This window comes from Stylophora pistillata, chromosome 1, assembly GCF_964205215.1.
Source record: "Stylophora pistillata chromosome 1, jaStyPist1.2, whole genome shotgun sequence".
Lineage (NCBI taxonomy): Eukaryota > Metazoa > Cnidaria > Anthozoa > Scleractinia > Pocilloporidae > Stylophora > Stylophora pistillata.
The window spans coordinates 23,837,030-23,861,796 of record NC_142519.1 but is presented as its reverse complement, the minus strand read 5'-3'; the positions used below and the strand labels follow the sequence as shown (position 1 = coordinate 23,861,796).

Here is a 24,767-nt window from a genome sequence, read left to right as displayed (position 1 = left end):
ACAGACCAGCTGTCAAACATGTGGCTCAAGGGGATTGACTGACTGACTAACTAATCTACATGTATCAACGACATGTATCAACTGATTAACAATTAATAGACATTATTTCTACAGACTGAGTAAACAATAAATAAACTGAAAGATGGTTGCAGTAACATGAATTCAATGATAAGGACTTAAACACCAGTAACGTTTGTGTGAGATTGTGTGACCAGTGGCGGATCCAGGGGGAGGTTTCGGGGGGTCCGGACCACCCTATCAGACCTGACGCTTACAACTCTGAGACTGAAATTCTTACATCCGCAGGATCGTATATCACTTTTTAACTGGCTGATTTTTTAAATTATCGAATCCAAGTAAACGGTAAGCGGCCAAGGAATTATAACGTGCAACCGCGACTGGTGGGAGGGGGTGTGGAGAGTGCGGGGAGAAGTAATTTGCCTCAAATGAGTCCAACAGTACTTTCTGAACCAAAGGTTCGACTCCCGACTCCTCCCCCCTCCCCCCTCAATCAAAAATTCCTGGATCCGCCCCTGTGTGACTGAAGGACTAACAGACTGAATGACTGAATACAGTCTGGTAACTGACTGAATGACTGAATGCAGTCTGGTAACTGACTAAATGACTCAATACAGTGTGGTAACTGACTTAATGACTGAATACAGTCTGGTAACTGACTGAATGCCTGAATACAGTCTGGTAACTGACTGAATGACTGAATACAGTCTGGTAACTGACTGAATGACTGAACACAGTCTGGTAACTGACTGAATGACTGAATACAGTCTGGTAACTGACTGAATGACTGAATACAGTCTGGTAACTGACTGAATGACTGAACACAGTCTGGTAACTGACTGAATGACTGAATACAGTCTGGTAACTGACTGAATGACTGAACACAGTCTGGTAACTGACTGAATGACTCAATACAGTCTGGTAACTGACTGAATGACTGAATACAGTCTGGTAACTGACTGAATGACTCAATACAGTCTGGTAACTGACTGAATGACTCAATACAGTCTGGTAACTGACTGAATGACTCAATACAGTCTGGTAACTGACTGAATGACTCAATACAGTCTGGTAACTGACTGTATGACTCAATACAGTCTGGTAACTGACTGAATGACTGAATACAGTCTGGTAACTGACTGAATGACTGAATACAGTCTGGTAACTGACTGAATGACTGAATACAGTCTGGTAACTGACTGAATGACTCAATACAGTCTGGTAACTGACTGAATGACTCAATACAGTCTGGTAACTGACTGTATGACTCAATACAGTCTGGTAACTGACTGAATGACTCAATACAGTCTGGTAACTGACTGAATGACTGAATACAGTCTGCTAACTGACTGAATGACTGAATAAAGTCTGGTAACTGACTGAATGACTGAATACAGTCTGGTAACTGACTGAATGACTGAATACAGTCTGGTAACTGACTGAATGACTGAATACAGTCTGGTAACTGACTGAATGACTCAATACAGTCTGGTAACTGACTGTATGACTCAATACAGTCTGGTAACTGACTGAATGACTGAATACAGTCTGGTAACTGACTGAATGACTGAATACAGTCTGCTAACTGACTGAATGACTGAATACAGTCTGGTAACTGACTGAATGACTGAATACAGTCTGGTAACTGACTGAATGACTCAATACAGTCTGGTAACTGACGGAATGACTGAATACAGTCTGGTAACTGACTGAATGACTTAATACAGTCTGGTAACTGACTGAATGACTGAATACAGTCTGGTAACTGACTGAATGACTGAATACAGTCTGGTAACTGACTGAATGACTGAATACAGCCTGGTAACTGACTGAGAGGTTGCACAGAATGATGCCAACATCTGAAAATTAGATATTTAGATTTTCTCAAAGGGATCTACATTTGTCACTGATCAAATGCTTAACCTGATAAAGCATCTACTTGGAAACTGAATTGATGAATCAGATGATGGATACAATGTTCATTTATGTTATAAATATGGAAAGAATTTTACGTTTTAGAATTTACTGCTTTTTAAGGAATTAATTTAAAAATTGAACTCCATTTTAAACGCGTCTCAGTCATTCAGTTATGTTGCCAAACTTAGATTCACAGACATTCCTTTTTTAAGGTGAAGCAATGCAAAGGATGGATATTTGTTGGTAAGAAAGCAACAGACTGGCTGACTTATGAAAACAAACATTTGTAGGGTGGGGTTGCAAAAAGGAAATGTCTATTTGTTGGTTTTTCTGTACAAATCATATCATTATAAATCTAAACACAAGGAAAACATTGAAGAAAAAATTCTTTTTTTGTTACCGGATAGGTGCCAGTAGTGGACGGTGGGTTCAGCCCTAAGGATGGAATTTGGATTTATCCTAATTGATGATTGCTTTGTTGTGAAATCCAAGTAGTAGCTGATGAAGCAGGTAAAGAAGACTTTTGTTTTGAAGTATGCTCTGAAGTTCACTTCAGATGTGTAGTGTACAATTTGATGGTGAACTGGAAGATTTTGCACCTCCGTCAGTAATTCAAAATGGTATCCATGCCTGATGTGGTTGTTAAGAAGGTGGATCTATACCCTGAATTTAGACTTCTAAATTGTTTCCAAATATTCCTACGTGTGATAGCCAGCAGTAAAAATGTCTCTTATCTCACTTCTCATGCACATGTTTCTCTTTATTTAGGCACAAGCATAAGCGTTAATATCTACACAAAAAGAGAATAATAAAAAGTGAGCACGAGGATGCTTGCTGTATAGACGGCAGATTTGGTGAAGATAAATTTTAGCTTTTATAATCGTTACGGTGGCCAATTTACCATTTCAACTTTGTCGATATATCCAAATTATTTAGTGAAGATAGATTTGTTTTTAAAATGAAGTTAGTTCGGCATGAAAAGATTAGTCAAATGTTTGTTTCACGCTTGTTCTTTTGCTAATGTGCGGCTGTTTTAATGGATATGGATCAGTTTCCTTTCGCTCTAGAAAACATTTAAGCCCCTCGCCTGGCCCGTTAAATCACTAAATTGCGGACAGAGCATGCTTAATTGGTTACAGTGTAACCAAAATCAATTTCAATTAGTATCTTCTAGAAGCTGCAAAGCATCTTTACGAAGCTGCTCAAATCAAATGCACACGTATCTGTGTTTTTATACTGAAACAACAGCGGAACAGCTTTATATCATAGAATTCAATGGCGTCCTCTGTGGGTATCATTAATGGTTTCCTTGTTTTCTTCCCAGGAAAGACAGATGCTCTTTCAATCTCGTTTGAGGTTTGGCAGTGCAGCTTATTTCGTGAGCTGAGATAAGTAGTGATGTAGATAACATAGAAACATTACAAATGCAAGAAAGATAAGTTTTAACTTTTGCTTAAATGCTTTGACGAGGTTTTCACTCTGACAAAGTGCGATTTTACTGGGCTAAGATTAAATAGGCGATGCGAGGGATAACACATTTTTAGAAAACTACTCCTTTAGGACATTGGAGTTTTCGTTAGTCTTGATCTATGATAGAAAGGGGTCGGTGTTACCCAAATATCGGTGTTACAAAAATCGGTGTTACCCAAATATCGGTGTTACAAATATCGGTGTTACCCAAATATCGGTGTTACAAAATATCTTCGTTAGTCTTCATCTGTGAAGGGAAAAACGGATTGTCTACATACGCTGAACAGAAGTTTGACTTTGTACTGACTTTCAATTGCAAAGACTTGGTCCCCAATATAAGTGGTTAAAATGTTCCGGGCACTGGACTGTCTTTACGCACTGATCAGGTGTTTGACTTTATGCAAGTGATGGGAGACTCAATGCTGACCCTTTCATGGGTTGGTGTCACCCACAAAGCCTGTTCCTTAGTCTTGATCTGTGATGCAAAGACTTGGTCCCCCAAAAATAGGAAAAACTATTTCGGACACTGGACTATCTTGATGCGCTGAGCGGACGTCTGACTTTTTACAAGAGATGGGAGACTAAATGCTGACCCTTTCATGGGTTGGTGCCCCTAACAAATCTCTACCTTAGTCTTGATCTGTGATGCAAAGACTTGGTCCCCAAAAAAGGATGAACTCTTTCGTACACCGGACTGTCTTTATGCGCTGATCAGATGTTTGACTTTGTGTAAGAAGTGCATATTACCCAAAAAATCTCAAAAAAGATTCAATTATAACCCATTTAAGACAAGACTTCATATATTAAAAATTGTATGTAAGCGGAAAAAATTTAGGAGAGTTTTGTACTTTTTATTTTAAAACAGGATTCGAGGAAGAGAGGGAATATCGATGTATATAAAACATCTTGGATTTCATTGGATTGTGATCTTCTCTATGAGGTGTCCAAGGTGAGTGGTTTGTTATCATTAAGAAACGCACATTGAGGCAGAAGGACACAACATAGAAGCATAATTTTAGGTATTTTATGTCGCAAAGCTGGGCTGTGTACAACGCGGGCTCAGCCAATCAGAATTTACGTTCCGGTTAGAGTTGACTGTGAGGACGATCTCATTCACTTGAGCGCTCTTCTAGCGTCGCGAGTTCAGTTTACGGTCCATGTGCAGCTCTTTAACAAATCTTACAATAGTTACGTCAATCCGCAACTTGCAAACAGCGGAGCAAACCACCTTACTTACTGCCAACTTATGGAATTCAACATTTTAGAGCTTTTTCGGAGCAATACGGGCTCGAACGACTTATTTCGCCATAATATATGCTTATTGATTGAGTGGGAGGGCCGGACGGGAAAATATTTGCCTCTAGGTCATGACGTGCCTCATGACCAAGCGCCAAATATTTTCCGTTCGGCCCTCCCACTCAGTCAGTAAGCATTTTATCGTATACAGGTGTTGAAAATTTTAACCTAGAAAGGACGCGACAGAGGGGCACACGCAGCCACACGAACACACAGAAAAAATCCTGGAATTACAACTTTTCCTTTATATTTTCGAGTCAGACCAAGAAACTCCCAATTCTTTGAAAAACGCGAACTTTTTTCTCATTACTGTTTTCCAGTAAGTTTTTGTAGCAACAACTCACGTCAACCCAACCGGCCCTGCACACGTCAGCTTTCACTATGGTTTTCTATGGGATTGCGCAAGCGGGGCCGGACGGGTCATATGATAATGGAATATTACTTAAGGTGATTCCTCAGGAAAAAAGTTAGGGAACAATTTTTTTTCTTTCCTGTAAATGTTCCCTACCAATATCTGGTTCAAATATGCAACTAAAAAGATAGGTCACCGTGCTTGTTTAAGAGATACGATAAGCCAAACTTACCTGATGTAAGCCTGTATTGGCACTTATCACGCGCGTCATTTTAACGGTTCACGGTATATTTTGAGGTAGCTGGAAGCAAGGGTTTTTGAAGTAAAGTTTGAAAAAAAATTAATCAGCGGAAAGTCTTCAGCGTATAGAAAAATTTTGATATCTAATTCGTGGAAAAATCACGCAATTTTGAACTACATGGACTCAAAACGTTCCTCCAGTCGAGAATTAGCACCACGTTTACCTGAACGGATAGAGTGACCACTTGACCCCGATTTTCCTCCGTGGCTTACAGAAGAGTTAAAGCTCCAAAGAGAAAAAGAGGGAAAAAAATAGAGAAAAGTTCTAAATCGACACAGAGTGATACAGCCCTTACCGATGATAAACATGATCACAATGAGGAAATTGTGATTTAAACACAAAATCGAATGAACACGAGGTGGAAAAGACTTAAAATTAAAACAGCTTTTCTTAGGGGAAAAAATTTTCAGCACAATCATTAGACTACAACTTTATATTAACATTTGATGCAATAATTCATTTTAGCGGAGGCGATTGTTCACTTACCGAGTTTTGGATCAATACAGTAATTTACGGACCGATTTTTTTTTCACACTTATTTCCTGCGTGCCGTAAATCTGAGCAGGAAATGCGAGATTCTGTAACTTAAACACGTACCGAGAAAGTGAGGTTAGTAAGGTATTTATTTTATCTTTTGGTTTAATATGCGGGGGAGATTTTAACTTAAACAAACCTTTTAATTTTAGCAGGCCTTACAATGAGCTACGGCCTGCTAAATTGACCACTCATAGCGTATTTACTGACCGAGAGATATGATAGGCTTACTTATTCGTCGACATGCAGCTGTACTTCTTATCTCTTGTCCACTCTTAAACAATAGCTTCGATTGGTTAGAGGGTGAATCAACTCTCCAAAGCATCACTTAAAACTCCGCGCCAGAAAACTCTCAGGAAGCTTAAATCGCAGGTTCTCCCACCACATTTGACCTTCTCACTGTCTTCAAAGAGTTCTACACACGATCGAAATCTTATTTCATTTCTTTTAAAACTCAACAGTTAATTTCTTTTAGCAGTCACGTTTTCGAGCAGATCCTTTCCAGTTTAAATCCACAAAGCAGTCCACTCGATTTATTGCTTTTCCTTACCGCCAAGTTTAAGTGCGGAGTTAGATTTGAAATTTACGAGCAAAAGTCTTCCAGTCTCTCTTTAGATATCAAACTTGTGCAGCGCTTCCGGGCGAGGACGCCGAACGGCTCTGATTCCATATTTAAGCTTAAAAGGATCCGCGGTTTTCTTTATTGCATGATAACCTCCTGGGCCTAGCTGTTCAAAGGGCGGATAACGCTATCCAGTGGCCTGGGATAAATCGCTCTCTAGCGGAAGGTGGTGATAGAAATTACTGCGCTATCCACCGGGGGGAGAGTTATGCAGTAAATAGTGTTATCCGCCTTTCGAACTGGCGGAGCCAGCTCGTTTGTAAACACTGTAGAAGAATTTAGGCGCTTCTAGGTTCCATGCTTCTGGTGAAAGTTAATAGATCTGTTGGTGTTGGGTCAGGGAACACCCTGCAGCTTTCATTTGGTTTTAAAGCTATTGGATCTTTTGTTGGTCACTGTAGGCCTTTGAATCTCTTTTGCCGTCTAGTTAGGGTTTAGTGGTATTATTCAAAGACTACAATTTCCGAGAGGTGAATTATTTTTGTTTTAGGCCGGCTTCCGTATCGCGCCCCTGGGGACACAATTTTGGTTTCGCTTCACGTGGTTGCTCGAGTCAGGGAAAATTTAAGAAAAACAATGTTAGTTGTAATCTACTAATGTTCAAATATAAGGAAAAGTCAGGGAAATTCGGTTTGCGTTAGGAAGGTAAACGTCAAGCTAGAGTAAAATCTCACTCCTCTTGTCTTGGCCTCTTCGCGACTTTTTCGATGTCTTTTGATTGAATCATTATATTTTCTCATTTGTTTCTTTCTCCTGAACCTTTTCTTCAACACCTACTTCTCTTCACCAGTTTTATCAAGTGTTTGAAAAAGTTCTCTACTTTGTGTTAGTAACTTTTAATTTAAACGCGTACGTTTCGTGTAAAAAACGTCTGTCTAGATACATCCTTTTTTTTTCAAGGTTGACTTTTCTCTGAAAAGAGGACTTGTCAGTGAGTGTCTGATAAGTGCTGTTTGTGAATTCTCGTTCATTTGTACACAGATTTCACGAAAAATGACAACCTCAGGAAAGAAACCAAGGACAAAGATAATCTTTTGGTATGGTAAGCGCAATTTAGGGCTGTCAGTTGGAAAGGTTTGCTAATTATTTGTAAAAGTTGTTCACCTTGTGGTACCAAAATCTTCTAATACGCATACGTATTACGACAGACGTTTGGTGAGAACAGGATTTCAATCTTGTTCAGAATTTTCCAAATGTTTTAAAATGTGTGGAAAAATAACTCATCGATCCCTTGGTTTCTTGTGCGTGAAAAGCCACACGTAATGCATTTACCCATATTTTGTCAATTTTGTGTCTTTTTGATCATGAGAAAGTACAAATGTTTGTCTGTATTTATATTATTTATCTATTTACCAATGGACATCTGCGATATACGTTAAACCGTTGTGCGCCTCAAGAAAGAAAAAGGCAGTACTGATTAACTACGCTGCGCACTTTCTTTTCCTCTTTCAGGTACCACGAAAGTTATAAGTTTAGAATGGTCATGAAGACGAACAGAAACTTGTTTGAGGTGAGTACACTTTGTTTTATTGCGTACTTGTTCGTTTCTTTCCTTTTTTGTCTGTGCAATGTGGTCTAATTGTTCATTTAATCCTTCATTCTTCTTTTTAAAGATTACATAAAGAATGACTACTTCAAGAATCCAAACAAAGTGTCAAAGTCGACCGCCGTCATTTCTGACCACTTAGAGGAAATGTTTAAGTATTAAATTTTGAAAATTCTCTCCATCTTATCGTAATGTCATCTTGTAATACGCATGTGTATTAAGACAGACGTTTGGTGAAACAAAAACGCATGCGTTTGAAATTAATTTTGTACCACAAGATAGACAATGTTTTAAAATACTAAAGAAATCTTTAGGAAAGCGGTGGGTGGGGTGTGGGAGGTTGGATGGAGAAACGATCTCAAATTGTAATGTTGCTGTATTAAAATGGAGAGAAATAAATTTTAAAACTGTTTCAATACATATATATATTAAGCTGTGCATATATAAATATATATATATATTAAATTATATGTTGCTGTATTATAATGGAGCCGGAGAAATAAATTTTAATACTATTTCAATACATATATATATTAAAAGATTGTATTGTAATACTGTACTGTGGTGCTGCGTCGGTGGGGGCAACAAGTTAATTTGAAGGGTCGGTGGGGGCAACAAGTTAATTTGAAGGGCTAACGCTGGAAACGTCAACTTTTAAACGCTTTACGGTGGCCATTTACAATGTCAACTTAGTTGATATAACCAAGTTACCTTGTACAAAGAGATCTTTGTTTCACAAGCTAGGTGACTTATCAAGTGTTATGTGTGGTGTGGGATGGTGGACGGATCAAACCCCAATTTTTCAATTTATTCTCTGAATTGGGGTTCGAACCAATTTTGCTTTCTTTCCAAGATTTATATTTATCTCTGGTCTCATTCTTAAGGTGATCGTGTTCCTTGGTATCCAGCTTTGGATTGTAGAAGAAACCTGCAAAACAGGGAAATTTGCATATGATAAGTTGTGTTTAGCACGTGGCTTTCTGAAGTGGCTTTCTGGCTCCCCAATTCTAAATGCTGTAAATCAAATTTTTTGTAATTATTGATAACATGAATACCAATTTCGGTGAATTTTAGTTTGCCCTTAATGCTTGCATTGCTTGTTGAGGAATTAAAAACGATAAAAGAAACTACCGTGTGCTCTATAATTTGGGTTTCTGACGTGGCTTTCTGGCTCCCCAATTCTAAATGCTGTAAATCAAATTTTTTGTAATTATTGATGACATGAATACCAATTTCGGTGAATTTTAGTTTGCCCTTAATGCTTGCATTGCTTGTTGAGGATTTAAAAACGATAAAAGAAACTACCGTGCGCTCTATAATTTGGGTTTGACTAAAGCGGAAACCACGGCGGGATGCTACATTTCCAAGCAGTTCACCAAAGCCTAACCTTGAGGTCATTTTAAACCTTTATGTAGTTAAATTTTAGTTTGCCCTTAATTAGCGATAGGATTAACGTCTCAAGCTGCTCAGTCCTAACATCATTCATCGAAGCAATTTTCTTATTAATGAGATCTGACCGTAAAACTCTTTGTTGAAGCAGTTACAATATTGAGAATGATAAACGATTAAAAGTTAGTGGGCAGTGTCTTATTGTCAAACTCACCGACTGAATTGGTTTCTGTAAAATATAATAATGGACTAAGCAAGGTGTAGAGCTTTCTAACCTGTAAACAGTATATCATCGTATCGTCTTGAAAGCTTCAATCCCGGTAGACATAAACTATTCCTCTTTAACTGCAACCTTCAAATAAACCATTGTCTCTCTGAAAAAGACAGTTTGAGCAAAACTTAACAGCGGGTGTAAACGTTTGCCAGATTTCTGCACCGGATACTGTTTGTAAATTATTAAGTACTATACATCTAAAACAAAGAATTAAACTTAGAAATAAAGCAGAGCCCGAGTAAACTCCACGTTACTACCCTAGAAAACTTCTCCAACACCCTCTAAAGATGCTAGCTGATCATTCTATTATTCCCCCCACACCCCCCGGAATAAACCAAGAAAACAACCTTCCTCTTAGAGAGATCTTCAAAACCCTAAGCGAAACTACGTGCGACGTGAAACGGGAGGAGACAAATAACGACGCGTAAACGGTTATCTTGGAAGAGTTTTGAGGAGTTTAGAGGCAATCAGGACTGACACCTTTCCTGGTTAGAGAAATAAAATAATAAAAAGCTTGTGATGAATGCACGTCCAAAATACCATCATTGGACTTTGAATATGCGTGGTATGTCTTACTTCTGTGGTAGAATAATTATGACCGTGCAAATAAAGGTTGATCAACTATTGCATTAAGTTATTCATGGTTTCTGCTTGTCCATTTAATGTACCGTTCGTTTCAAAGCTATGTTCACTCTTCAATCTATTTTTCCACCGTGATTCTTGTTTCCTTTGTTATGTTTTATAACCTATTCATGAGAATGAAAATTGTTATCAAAAGAAATCAAGGGCGCGATCCATTCAACCAAAACTTGGTCCGGAAATTTTGGTTGAATGGATCGCGCCCAAGATAACCTATTTCATTTTTTTTGTCAATGCGTGAGCGGGCGGTACCCTAGAAATCCTGCGATCAGATTGGTTCCAGGAGCGACAGGTATGCTCCTATAGCGAGCGGTATATATCCGTAGCGCGATGAGTCGCCGAGAACATCCCTCGTTTCGTTGCAACTTTTTATAGATGAACTCGATGGTAACGGAATTTTTTGCGATTCACAAGCCCCCGATGTGAAAAAGAAGAGCCCCTTGCTCCCACAAAGTTACCCATCTTGAAACTTGATGTAAGCAATGGAATCAAAACGTCTTATAGAGAATGTAGGAGTAGACAATTTTCCTCGCAAAAACACTCATTCACGACAACCTATGCACATTCCTAAACCGTTCTCGAATGCTGCATTTAACTAACCCTACGATACGTCATTTTGCATAATTCTGTAATCCTATTAATACCCCATCTACTGAAATCCCAACCCCTCCTTAAAAAATGCAACCTAATGCACACACAGATTTACTCTGTGGTACCGAAAATTGCTTAATACGGGATACAATTGCTTTGTTTTGTGTGCAGAAATGTATAATGATGAGGTTATATACATACACACATACTAAAAAGTGAGAACACACTGTGAAGTTGAACATCACAGGATAATCAGTAGGTCAGTTAAGATAAAAACCCAGTCTCTTAGTCAACCTGCTGATCAGACCACCAGCCAGTCAGCTGGCAAGCCAGCCAGTCAGACAGATAATTTGTACGTTAGTCAGTCAGCCAGCCAGCAGTCAGTAACCAAGTCATTCAGTCAATCCGTAGGCCAGTCAGCCAGCCAGCTAGTCAGTCAGTCAGCTATAAGTCAGTCAGCCAGGGAGCCAGTCCGCTGGCTAGCCAACCAGCCAATCAGTCAGTAAGTCAGTTAGACAGACAATTTGTAAGTTAGTTAATCAGTCAGTCCACCAGCCAGCAGTCAGTAAGCAAGTTCATTGTAGTAAGCCTGCAAGCCATTCAGTAAACTAGCCAGGTGGTTAGTCAGTCAGTCCAGTCAGTCAGTAAGTCTCTCCCTCAGTCAAACAGCTAACCAGCGAGCTGGCAAGTTAGTCAGTCTCTCCCTCAGTCAAACAGCTAACCAGCGAGCTGGCAAGTTAGTCAGTCTCTCCCTCAGTCAAACAGCTAACCAGCGAGCTGGCAAGTTAGTCAGTCTCTCCCTCAGTCAAACAGCTAACCAGCGAGCTGGCAAGTTAGTCAGTCTCTCCCTCAGTCAAACAGCTAACCAGCGAGCTGGCAAGTTAGTCAGTCTCTCCCTCAGTCAAACAGCTAACCAGCGAGCTGGCAAGTTAGTCAGTCTCTCCCTCAGTCAAACAGCTAACCAGCGAGCTGGCAAGTTAGTCAGTCTCTCTATCAGTCAAACAGCCAGGCAGCCAGACAGCAAGTCAATCAATCAGTCAGACATCATATTGTAGTACATTATAATGAAACTAAATGACTTACATGAGCTCCATGGGGACATGCCTTATATCAATTTACAACTTGTGTAGCGTTTACGGCGACCAAAATCTAAATTCTAAAGTTCAAGGGCGTGTCGCTCCAAAACGCGGTTAACGAGGTGTTTGGGACTATTTTACTGATCGAAATGACAACCCAAAGTTGACTGTTTGCACGAATCTTTATTCTTGAAAAGCAATCGACCACGAACCACAATCAATGACGAAAATAACGATTATTCTGACAGTCAATCAATCTATCGAACGATCGATCATAAACTGAAACAACAATACAACGAAGTTCTATCAATCTAACGAAAAGCCGCGGAATACATGATCAAAGAATCGCATGTTAAATACTGGGCTCTAAAGTTTATAACGAGATTAACAATACAAGTGAAACAGAACAAAAGTTTGAAAACAAATTAAAAGAGTTTGATGACTGATAAACAGCCCATTGTTCTATCTAAATGATGGGCGTTCACTGACTCGCAAATTGGCACGAATTTGGCCTTTGAATCTGAAATCTATACAGATCATTGCAATATTTGTTTGTATATTGTCGCCCAACACTGAAAAGACTGGAGAGGGAAAAACAAAATTACAAAGGTACTCACATATCGGTCCCGCTTGTGCCAGAGGTTGAGAAAAACGAAAGAGCGAAAGTTTACCAAGGCTATTCAAAACTTACGAAGAACTGATTAAAGGGACGCTAAAATTGCCTTTTATATGCGCGTGGTGACGCTGAAAGGTCCGATTACAAAACCAATAGAAATACGGAAAAACAGATAAGCATTGTAACTATGTGGCTATCTAAGATCATTCTGAAATTAGTGAACTAATCAATAATCAATCAAAAAATGAGCCTTCTGGCTAATGTCCTTAACATCTTGACTCAGTTTATCCATGCACAAGGACAGGCACACACCAAAAACCATTTATGAACATGAGCAGTTATAAGCCATGGAGCCAAGTAGAGGTCTGAGCTTCACATATCAAAGTCCTCTCTTATATGTGTAATAAAAATATTTAATGAATTTAATATATTATCTGAATTAGAATAAAAAATCCATGGGCCTCCTTATCAGTACTCAAATGATACTGTGAGGGGAGGGGAGGGGAAGGGGAGGAGATAAAAATGTGAGTGATTTCTACTCTGGGTAATTCATCAAATAATGGTGAGCACCAAATAACTCAAGTTTGCAGCTCGACCTCTAACATGATAAAGATCCAAAAAATATCAAATGCAATACCAATAATGACCCAGAAAACTAGGGTCGGGAAACAGAGAAGACCCACAAAAGAAAAAACTGAAAAATCCAGGGCCCCCAAAACTTAAAACTTTGAAATAGCCACAAACCAAAAAAAATTAGGATCTGGAAAGTCTATTTCTCAACAAACTTGAGATCCATAGACCCTACAGACCTTCGTATCCAAAAAGACTAACAACATTTTAAGACCCAAAAATTTTGAGACCAAACATCCAACAAGTAAAGACCTACAGTAAAAATCCTAAATTTAGTGTCCAAAAGTACTAAAGTTGAAAAGTGCAAGACTTAAAAGTCTGAGATCAGCAAAACCTTCAATTAAAACACTTGTGATCTAAAAAAACATAAGACCCATAGAAACCAGAAATCCAAAAAAATGGTAGCCTGGAAATGCCAAAGAGATGTTGCACTTATGACCTGGATTAAAAGACAGGACCTAAAGTAGTAAAATCCCTGAAACCGCCTCCCAGTTAGTTGAATTGGTTAGAGCGCCGGATTGTGTTGTGTGGGAAGTCGAGGGTTTGAGCTCCGGCCAGACCAATACTCATGGTCTTAAAACAAGTGAGGAGAATTTGCTGCCTTTCTATATTCAAGAAATGGATAGATACTCTAGTCTTCTCAGATAAGGACGAATAAACCGTAGGCCCCATCTCCTGGCAGGGTTAGGGGTAAGATACATTAATTTACCACGCACGAGATGTGGCTGTAGTCTTGTGCAGAAATACGAAAACCATTATCACAAAGCATATGAAAAATTTTTTATGATGGTAATGATGTTGATGATAACTCACAACAAAGAATACTACATGTAGGTGCTGGTTGTTATTCCAGTTATGTCCAGGATTGAATTTGAAAATTGATTTGATTTTGTTTTATTTCATAAAATCATATTTTATGGCTAAAACTTACTAAACACAAATTGTGTATGGGCCTGAATTTTTTCAGGCCTTGTTTTAAGTACTCCATACTAGTAGTGTTCATTACTGCAAGGATTGCTTTCATACATTTCTTAAAACCGCAGTACACGTATATGATTTTCATATATTCAAATTCATTAAAGTCAAAACTTAAGGGAAACAACATAAGTGATAAGGCTGTCTGCAAACTTATAAACTAAAATAAAAAAATTACAGCAGCCTTCTTTTATTGTAGTTGTTTAAATTCATTTGTCTTTTTTCTTTTTGTTTTTGTTTTTGTTTTTGTTCGGGTTTTTTTTTTTGGGGGGGGGGGCTTACCCCCTCAATGGAGCCCAAAAAGGCTGGAAGAGAAAAGGAAATACTTGTACACTACAAGTTTTAATTCATTTATTTAATTTTTTTTATTATTTTTGTGTTGTCTAGGGGTTACTCCCTCCATGGAGCACGCAAAGCTGGACTCCATGAGGGAGAGACCAGGAAACACACCTCAAGCTCCATCAGTCACCGCTCCCACACTTTCTAAACTTCTTGCTGATACTCCTGCTACATCTCCATCTGTCAACTCTCTTTCATCATTTGGAGGACCAGTACCCAAGGTATTCTACTGTATTGCTGCTTGTAACTCTTAAATCAAGTAACATTTTAATCAAAATTGTTCTAGAAAGCCTTCCATATGCAAGTGTATGATGCAAGTACTTCCTGTGTTCTCTGACAACATGCAATCCGTTCCAAAGCGATCATTTCATTATTTTGAAAGTAAATGATACAGACAATTAGTATCTGCAGTAAGCACCAGGGAGAAGAACTCCAAACTTCCAGCAGCCACTCGTTACTTACTGGTAACTTCCTTATTCTGCTACATGTATGAACCCCACTGTAGGTAACTGGTTAGCATACTCGTCAGATTTCATCTTAACTGCCTTTCCTCGATCCTAATTACTGACATTTGCTCGTTACTCTAATTTTTAACTCTTCTTAAGACCCTAGGAGGAATGGATTCATCAGTGTTGGTGGAACCTTCAACAGGGACACCAGTAGAAAACTCTTTATCTGTGATTGGAAGTGAAAGGGGGACTACAGGAGGTATAAAAAAAAAGTGATATGCCAAGAGTGCACAGATTTATGTCTAATATTGGAATTGGGCTGCTCTCCCTCTAAAGAGTTTATAAACAAAACAAGTGAAATTTTGCTTGCCTGGTGAATATTTTTTTATTAAAGGCCAGTAAGGTATGGAAGAAATGACAAACTTGGAAGGAATTTTTTTAACGCACATTAACAGCAAGATTGTGAAATCACTCTACACAGTATGGCTCTGAAAGCTGCACTTCTTGGGATATGTGATTGTATTAAACATTTGACTCATGCGAGCTTCACGATGGTAACTAGTACTCAGTGAAGCTGTTATTTAATTAACAGGCACTCAGGCGGTTCTAAGCGTATCCACACCAGTACCAGCCATCTCAGTCAATCCTAAGGTAAGTGCTTCACTCAAGTTCATTGTCGTTCTTTGAAATTATATAATTAATGTCAAAGATTTAATCCCAATTTACAGTGTGAATCATGTAGCGACGTTTTCGTCTCACGCGAAGTTTCAAAGAAACTTGAACATGCCAGTCTTTTTCAATGATGTCATTAGAGCTGCACACCGATGTTAGCTTTTGTTATCATTGTCATTTGTATTATCGTAGAATAAGATGAAATTGTTATTTCTCAGACTGCTGCTCTGACTGCAACTCTGCCCTCCCTTTTGGCAATTACACCCCCACCCACTACCCCTCCAGCAGACAGGAAGGTAAGTTTAACCAGTCTTGAACAACTTTTTGTTGTTGTTGTGTTTTTTTTTTTTTTTCAGGAATTTTGCCACTTGTTACCTAGGCAAGATTTCTTATTTGTTTCATACTGCAGGAAATAATAGCCCAAAAGTTTTGAACCAGCTGTGAAGAATTCCGAGAAAAACAGCGGTACAGAACTTGCGAGCGACATTCTCGAAAATGACGCTAGTACTGCCCGAGCCTCTACTGAACGATCAGCGGTCATCCCTGAAATAAAAGTTGAGACTATTGAGACCCCAGTCTCTTCTCCGCGAGTCCAGAAACGTGCATCCAAACCTGGGAGGCCTGGTGAGGGATGAACTCAGTATTTAATGTTAAGTAAGTTTTTTTTCACGCGTTGGTTTTTGGTTGACATGAAGTTTCTTTTTTCATTTATTAGGTCGACCACCAAGAGCAGCAAGAAGGAATCAAAGACATCGCAGCAAATCTGCAACCTCAACGGTACTTGTCACTGTTTCTGTTAATCTTCCTTATGCCATTCTATACCTCAAATTGTTTTTTATATTAATTAAGAATTAACGATTTCATCCCATCCCATAGGACAACGAAGGTGACGTTGAAGAGGAACATGAAGAGGTATGGAGAGTGAAAAAGAAAACTCTTGAATCGATTCCTCAAAATCAGACCTTGTTAGTGTTAAAACAGTGTAAAGAAAGGAGATAGAATAAATATATGAAAATCATATATTTTGAACTGCGGTATTTGATACGTATGATGGACGATCCTCGCAGTAGATAGCGCTATTTGAGCAATAGCGAAATTCAGACCTGAAAAAAAAAAAAAAAAAATCAGGCCTGTACGGGACTCGAACCACTGACCTCTGCGATACTAGTGCAGCGCTCTAACCAATTGAGCTAACAAGCCAACTGAGAGCAGGCCGTTAAGTTGATTCGTAATGAACCCGTGAAAGTGATAAATGAGATAGAATAAATATATGAAAATCATATATTTTGAACTGCGGTATTTGATACGTATGATGGACGATCCTCGCAGTAGATAGCGCTATTTGAGCAATCAATCACTTTCACGGGTTCATTACGAATCAACTTAACGGCCTGCTCTCAGTTGGCTTGTTAGCTCAATTGGTTAGAGCGCTGCACTAGTATCGCAGAGGTCAGTGGTTCGAGTCCCGTACAGGCCTGATTTTTTTCAGGTCTGAATTTCGCTATTGCTCAAATAGCGCTATCTACTGCGAGGATCGTCCATCATACGTATCAAATACCGCAGTTCAAAATATATGATTTTCATATATTTATTCTATCTCATTTATCACTTTCACGGGTTCATTACGAATCAACTTAACGGCCTGCTCTCAGTTGGCTTGTTAGCTCAATTGGTTAGAGCGCTGCACTAGTATCGCAGAGGTCAGTGGTTCGAGTCCCGTACAGGCCTGATTTTTTTCAGGTCTGAATTTCGCTATTGCTCAAATAGCGCTATCTACTGCGAGGATCGTCCATCATACGTATCAAATACCGCAGTTCAAAATATATGATTTTCATATATTTATTCTATCTCATTTATCACTTTCACGGGTTCATTACGAATCAACTTAACGGCCTGCTCTCAGTTGGCTTGTTAGCTCAATTGGTTAGAGCGCTGCACTAGTATCGCAGAGGTCAGTGGTTCGAGTCCCGTACAGGCCTGATTTTTTTCAGGTCTGAATTTCGCTATTGCTCAAATAGCGCTATCTACTGCGAGGATCGTCCATCATACGTATCAAATACCGCAGTTCAAAATATATGATTTTCATATATTTATTCTATCTCATTTATCACTTTCACGGGTTCATTACGAATCAACTTAACGGCCTGCTCTCAGTTGGCTTGTTAGCTCAATTGGTTAGAGCGCTGCACTAGTATCGCAGAGGTCAGTGGTTCGAGTCCCGTACAGGCCTGATTTTTTTCAGGTCTGAATTTCGCTATTGCTCAAATAGCGCTATCTACTGCGAGGATCGTCCATCATACGTATCAAATACCGCAGTTCAAAATATATGATTTTCATATATTTATTCTATCTCATTTATCACTTTCACGGGTTCATTACGAATCAACTTAACGGCCTGCTCTCAGTTGGCTTGTTAGCTCAATTGGTTAGAGCGCTGCACTAGTATCGCAGAGGTCAGTGGTTCGAGTCCCGTACAGGCCTGATTTTTTTCAGGTCTGAATTTCGCTATTGCTCAAATAGCGCTATCTACTGCGAGGATCGTCCATCATACGTATCAAATACCGCAGTTCAAAATATATGATTTTCATATATTTATTCTATCTCATTTATCACTTTCACGGGTTCATTACGAATCAACTTAACGGCCTGCTCTCAGTTGGCTTGTTAGCTCAATTGGTTAGAGCGCTGCACTAGTATCGCAGAGGTCAGTGGTTCGAGTCCCGTACAGGCCTGATTTTTTTCAGGTCTGAATTTCGCTATTGCTCAAATAGCGCTATCTACTGCGAGGATCGTCCATCATACGTATCAAATACCGCAGTTCAAAATATATGATTTTCATATATTTATTCTATCTCATTTATCACTTTCACGGGTTCATTACGAATCAACTTAACGGCCTGCTCTCAGTTGGCTTGTTAGCTCAATTGGTTAGAGCGCTGCACTAGTATCGCAGAGGTCAGTGGTTCGAGTCCCGTACAGGCCTGATTTTTTTCAGGTCTGAATTTCGCTATTGCTCAAATAGCGCTATCTACTGCGAGGATCGTCCATCATACGTATCAAATACCGCAGTTCAAAATATATGATTTTCATATATTTATTCTATCTCATTTATCACTTTCACGGGTTCATTACGAATCAACTTAACGGCCTGCTCTCAGTTGGCTTGTTAGCTCAATTGGTTAGAGCGCTGCACTAGTATCGCAGAGGTCAGTGGTTCGAGTCCCGTACAGGCCTGATTTTTTTCAGGTCTGAATTTCGCTATTGCTCAAATAGCGCTATCTACTGCGAGGATCGTCCATCATAAGTGTAAAGAAAGCAAAAAAAAACAGTGTAAGGAAACGTTTTCCCTTACTATCCTGGTTTGTGTACTAATTCTTGAAAAATCAGTAATAATGTCTTCGTGGACGGCTATTCACTGATACACGATTTCTTTTTCTCATAAAGGAATCCAAAATGGAGACATTAGATGTGGAATCTGAGAAGGCCAGCGAAAAGACAGAGGACGAAGAAGAAAACGAGTCTATTGCCGAGGAAAAGAAGGAGGACAGCGATGAAGAGATGGAGCGGGAGAGTGGAGACGAGGCAGTGTCCGACCCAGGGGACCGGAGTCAGTCTGAGAAGGATGAACCCTGCTCCTCGATGAAAGAATTCTTGTTGGACAAGGCGGGGTCTGAATCCGTACCCGGTAGCCCCGCTTCTCAAGTGTCCCAGGGGTAAGTGCTGCTGGTGGATGTGGATTGCTTCTAGTACAAAATTTAATTTTAAATTGATGTAAGGTGTTTGTTTGCTTGTTTATTTGGTTTAGAAGCAGTGACGAACAAGAAGCCATTCAGGCACAGAAAACATGGAAAAAGTCAATAATGCTGGTCTGGAGAGCTGCAGCCAATCATAAGTAAGAATGATTGTTTACCCAGGATTAATACTTCTCTCATTCAGCTGTTAAACGTTTCCTTAAAGATAAGTGAACAGAATCTGGTGTTATTTCAATGTCCACCCGATGTATTTGGCCATCGTCATTCTCCAGTTTTGGTTTAATGCATTGAAATTGAGGGAAGTCGATACATGTCGCACATTTCGTCTAAGGGTTTGATTGTAGTCTTTTGTTCGCCATTGAACGCGCCAATTTACTGTAAAGCGCCTTTTTTCCCAACATATGTCTTTGTGCTTTCAATTTGAATAGCACAAGTTAGTCTTGTGTGATCATGGTAAAAGGTACCCTATGATCACTTGAAACCCACACAATATCTTGAATGAGTAAGAAAAAAGAAACTGGATTTTAGCCGTGGCACATCCACCAGGTTAACATCTGGTCACTCTGCTCTCCTTTCACTTCTTAACTTCTCCAAATGAAATACATTTCATTTCTATCTTTGTTTTATCAGATATGCAAACGTGTTTCTGCACCCAGTTACAGACGACGAGGCACCAGGATACCATAGCATTGTTTTCAGGTAAAAACGTACAAGGGACTCGACTTGGGATGTAAGAGAAGAGTGTATATACAAGTACAACTTGCAGAGTTACAGGAGCTTGTGATGTTTCTATGTCTTAAATAGACCAAGAGTATTTACAATCCCCTTAGATAGATGTTTAAAACCTTTGACCTCCAAGAGTGACGAGTATCTAATTTCTCCTTTCAAGATCACCCCTGAATCACACATTATAGTCATGAGAATATAGAAAATGATCACCAACTGAAGAAGCTCTCGATTGTTAAACAAATTCTCCTTGTTAGTACCTCAGGAAATATATGGAAACGGTACTGAGAAGATGCATACTGATGTTAGGGTGTAGAGGGTTAATCGACTGCAATTCTCCTAGAGCGGTTGGCTTGGGTATGGTGCTGCTGTTGCTACAGAACACAACATGATGACCCAGCCACAGCCTTCTACCGATTTGAGGCCTCTCGACACGGAGTCAAGCGCGCTGACTATAAGGCTGCTGTATCTCTTTTACTGTGAACATCAGAAAATCATGAAAATGGCACTCTCTGATTACTCTGAATCAATAAGCCTCAGAATAAGTGAAGATTGGGAAAGGTTTATGAATTGAAAATTGTCGCAGTTTGTTTGTTACAGAAATGTCAACGAAGTTACCATTAAGTGTGACAACCATTAAACAATGATCCACCAAAATATCCCTAGTTAAACCGTCTCATCTTTTTGCAGACCTATGGATTTATCAACGATAAAAAAGAACATTGAAAATGGGGTAAGAACATAGCGCGAATTATTAGTCTGCCATTAATTGGATTGTTTTGGGTTCGAAGGCATACGTATCTTAACGATTTGTTTTACATTATCACGCTAATAGCAATCTTAGCGTGATGTTAAGAGACATGATGTTAATGTTTCAAAATGCTCTCATGTACAACAGCGCTGACCATGATGTGTAACTGCTTTATTGTTCTTCGCGTATCTGCTATGCCAGTAGAATAGCGTTATAAATATATATTTGAACGGACGGCTACTACTAAGGATTCATTCCTGGCATTCCCACTCATCCTTTACTGTTCTTGATTCAAGTTAAAGCTTCCTTACATATAAAAAATCCCTTGTCTCCTTCAGTTATCGCATGGCGGAAGAGATGGGTGATGATGTCATGGAACAAATCCAGGTAAACATACATGTTGGATATATGCATAATGGCGAAAAATGCTCACCGTTTGAATGCTTCAAGAAATATTTGACCATTAGTCGTATGGTTCTCTTTTCGATGGTGAAAATCATTCCCGATTTTACCCATGTCATCCGAGTCTGACTATGTGCGTTGTCCGAGCATAATTTGAGAACTTTTTCTTGTCTAGATTTGCCAGCGTGCACTTATTTAGTTTTAGAATTCCTATTGCATGAGTCAGTTTTGGTCAGTTATAAGCCACTCATTAATTTTCGCGAGATTATTACCTAGGTCATAAGCTTCTGTAGCGCAATTTCATAGGCTACTTTATGTCACTTACTTTATGTCTACTTTATGGCAAAATCATCAGACAGTCGTCACGCGTTAACTCCCGTCTTCATCGATATTTGTCCTCAAGTTATTTCCGTCGAAAAGAAACAAAGCCAGCGGACGAAAACTGGTTATGCTATAAAGCTGGTCGCAAGTACGCATCCGCCACAGGCTTTTTACGAGCTGTTTTCGTGCCCTATGAATTTAAAGAGAGGGTTATAACTGAATGGCCTACTGGTATGTCGGCCGATACTGTCCTTGGCTGACAGTGTTCTCAAAATTTCATATTTTCCCTCGAAGCTTCGCTTCTCGGCCAAGTATTCATCGTCGGACAGTCTATCAGCCGTAGACATTATTAGCCATCAGCTGACATACAAGCCGCCTGAAGGGGTTGATTTGCTTATTTTGGTAAACAGATAGTCTTCTCTTTATTTGCTTTCAGTCGTACATTGCTACTCAGATTATGGTCGATTCAAAGATGTTACGGGGCCACAGACAAGATGGTAAGTTATCTTTGTTTCTCTTTGTTTAGAGAAAGTCGATTTCTAGAAGCTCAAGTGTCTTTCCAATTCCTTACGTGTCAAACGTTTATTTCTTACAGTGTTTCACATCTTCTTATGAGCTTCATCGTTTACCTTGCTCGAAGGTGAGCTTTAGATCACAACATTTTTTTCTTTCTTTTTAAGGGGACATTATGAGAATTAAAAAAGCTGCTGAACTCTTTAACATCCTCCCCCTTCCCCCAAGCTAAAACAAAACTTGCTTTTTGGAAATCATTCCAAACTACCTAGAGTCAAGAAAAAAAATCGGGTCGCGAAATTAGAAAATCGTAATCTAATTTCCCTTTTGAGAGGAACAGCAACCTTTTTGGCACAGCAATCGAACTAAACAGTCGAAAAAATTCTTCGGGCCTATCAGTCATAAGTTCCTAAACACTTATTTGCGAGCTTCGTAATTCTTAATTTCGTTGAAAAGGCTACTTATTAATGTAAATAATTCATAATCGTCACCTCTTACGTATAGTTCGACTGCAGGCACATGACAAGCGATGATGTTATTGAGAGAATCCATCAAAAGAAGTTAAAGTAATAGTGGATAACGCAAATCACCAGTGCTTGTTTTCAGCTCAGTTGTATTGATGTTAAGTTTTCTTTTTCAGGCTTCCAACTCGCCCCATCGGGATGTCTTCATCGATCTCTTTTCCGACATGGACGGGCTGGGTTACAGTTAAAGTGTTAGCAAAACTCGTGGATAAATTTGTAGGGATTAGCTTTCAATTTCGAGGCAGTTTTATACTAAATCTAGTTTAAGAGGCCGGAGCTACCATTAAAAGGAATTTTGGTTTGACCTTTGGCTTGTCTTCTCTGCTTGACGTGATTTATTGTAGTCCATACAGCATTTATCCCCTCGGGCAATGGTCTGTGAGATGATCAGAAAGAACAGACCGTGGAAGTCCTCGACAGGACGGCTTCTTTTTACTTCATTGACTTTTAAACTCACTCGCTTCCGTTGTTTATTTACATCGATCATCACATTCTACAAGATCCACCAAGAACTTTTGTTTTTAGAAGCGTGTTGACAATTTAGAGATCGCCTGTGGAATACCGTTAGAAGTCGACTAATTTGCAAGTTCCCATTGTCTTTGGATATCTATAGCATAGTCTTCCGGACCTGACTCTTTCGCAGACTTCTTTATGCCGTGCGCGGTTCGGGAGTGATCATCACACCTGACGCTTTCAAACCGCCAGCGTTCGCTGCCCACGTTATGGGAACGACTGTTGCTAAGTCAGTTTCCAACGTCGTCAACCGACATTTGGTGGTCACCTATCGTTCGCAATTAGATATGTTGTCTGTGGGAAAATCAAAAATAAGTTTCCCACGTGTCAATTGAACTGCCTCGTCGACATACTTAGAGAGAAATAACGTAAAATGTAAATTTTTTCAAAGGAAAGCACTATAGTTTTGCGTGTTGTAATTCCTGGTATTCAAAATGGCGAGGCAGCTTGCCATTCTTCTCGAAGAAAGCGCTGCCCTGCTCTTCCCCCCCCCCCCCCCCATCCCGCCGGTACCTCTTACCTCATCAAAGTTTCCACCAACATCGACACTCCCAATAAGTTTGCGTACAGTAACTCAGCCGTTATTTCCCCCAAAGCATTGCCAATCGCCACTCTTGTTTTTGTAAGCAGTCATTCGCTAACAGCAGCTGTTATCGATCGACTTAGTAAGGAAAGGATCAGGGAAGCGATGGGTAGGCCTTTCCCGATATTACTCGGCGACTTTTGAGCAAATTTTGGCGTTTGGGACAAATTTTTGCTGTTCTGGCAACTTCGAGCAATTTTTGCCTTTGGTAGCAAACCATAGGTTTAGAGCACATATCAAGCACTAAAATGTCGTCGATTTCCCAAAAACCTAGCACATGACCTGTCACTTGCCAACGTTTCGCACGCCAATTGCGATCTTCATCTAATATGACGGATAATTGTTAAAATGACATTTGGCAGCACGTCGAATGTACCATGTGTTGTTTATGTGTACGATCCTTCGCAGTAAAGCACTATTTGAGCAATAGTGAAAAATTTCACTATTGCTCAAATAGTGCTTTACTGCGAAGGATCGTACACATAAACGTTTCATAACCGCAGTTCATACATATGTTTCATATGTTTGTTGTTGTACCATGTGTTGTTCCATTAGAATTAAGTATCCTTAAATGTCGCCCATATTTACGAGTGTGAATAACCGAAAATAAAGCCTCTATGTAACGTTTATATAAAATCGTCAAGAAATTTTGGAAGCAACTCTTGAGATTTAGGTAACAACTTTTTGGATTTTTGGTAAGTTTTTGGCTTTCCAGTGAGCATCCACCCTTCCAGCACTTTACGAATACAATTGGGACAGGCCTATCCGGCACCAACAAGCTTCTACTTCAAATCAATACTGACCCTTAAATAGCCCTTCTGCCTTTGACGACAGCGACAGACTTATCGTTCATAATAGCTTCCCAGTTTTCTGATCCATATCCATAGATTTCGACCAGTCACATGGAATCGAAAGAAACATACATACCTACATACATATGTTAATTGACCACTCCCCATGGGGGTTTTTCAGGGAA

General features: G+C 39.5%; 1 protein-coding gene, 1 long non-coding RNA gene and 1 pseudogene across 11 annotated transcripts in view; all 3 read left to right on the top strand.

The window, feature by feature from the left end:
• The window catches only part of LOC148741749 (uncharacterized), a 5,063-nt pseudogene extending 4,278 nt beyond the window's left edge, over nucleotides 1–785 (top strand).
• The window catches only part of LOC111319103 (uncharacterized), a 20,286-nt gene extending 10,929 nt beyond the window's left edge, over nucleotides 1–9,357 (top strand). For 3 of the 10 annotated variants that reach the window (XR_015995612.1, XR_015995615.1, XR_015995616.1), the window contains 6 exons: nucleotides 2,343–2,445; nucleotides 3,260–3,313; nucleotides 4,271–4,354; nucleotides 7,492–7,547; nucleotides 7,963–8,020; nucleotides 8,124–9,357. This is a non-coding gene — a long non-coding RNA (uncharacterized LOC111319103). Of the gene's footprint in view, nucleotides 1–2,342; nucleotides 2,446–3,259; nucleotides 3,314–4,270; nucleotides 4,355–5,819; nucleotides 5,964–7,000; nucleotides 7,089–7,491; nucleotides 7,553–7,962; nucleotides 8,021–8,123 lie in introns of all 10 variants that reach the window. The other 7 variants (XR_015995625.1, XR_015995622.1, XR_015995621.1 and 4 more) reach the window with 7 other exon arrangements.
• Nucleotides 9,358–12,988: 3,631 nt separating this feature from the next.
• On the top strand, nucleotides 12,989–22,999 carry LOC148741748 (uncharacterized). Its single transcript, XM_088737392.1, has 17 exons — nucleotides 12,989–13,004; nucleotides 14,634–14,806; nucleotides 15,191–15,293; nucleotides 15,627–15,685; nucleotides 15,925–16,002; nucleotides 16,126–16,330; nucleotides 16,422–16,483; nucleotides 16,583–16,618; nucleotides 19,151–19,419; nucleotides 19,512–19,598; nucleotides 20,089–20,157; nucleotides 20,875–20,928; nucleotides 21,020–21,097; nucleotides 21,274–21,322; nucleotides 22,095–22,155; nucleotides 22,254–22,298; nucleotides 22,812–22,999. Exons 1-16 carry the CDS (start codon nucleotides 12,989–12,991, stop codon nucleotides 22,271–22,273), a joined length of 1,419 nt encoding a protein of 472 aa, XP_088593518.1. The 3' UTR covers nucleotides 22,274–22,298; nucleotides 22,812–22,999.
• Nucleotides 23,000–24,767: the final 1,768 nt, after the last annotated feature.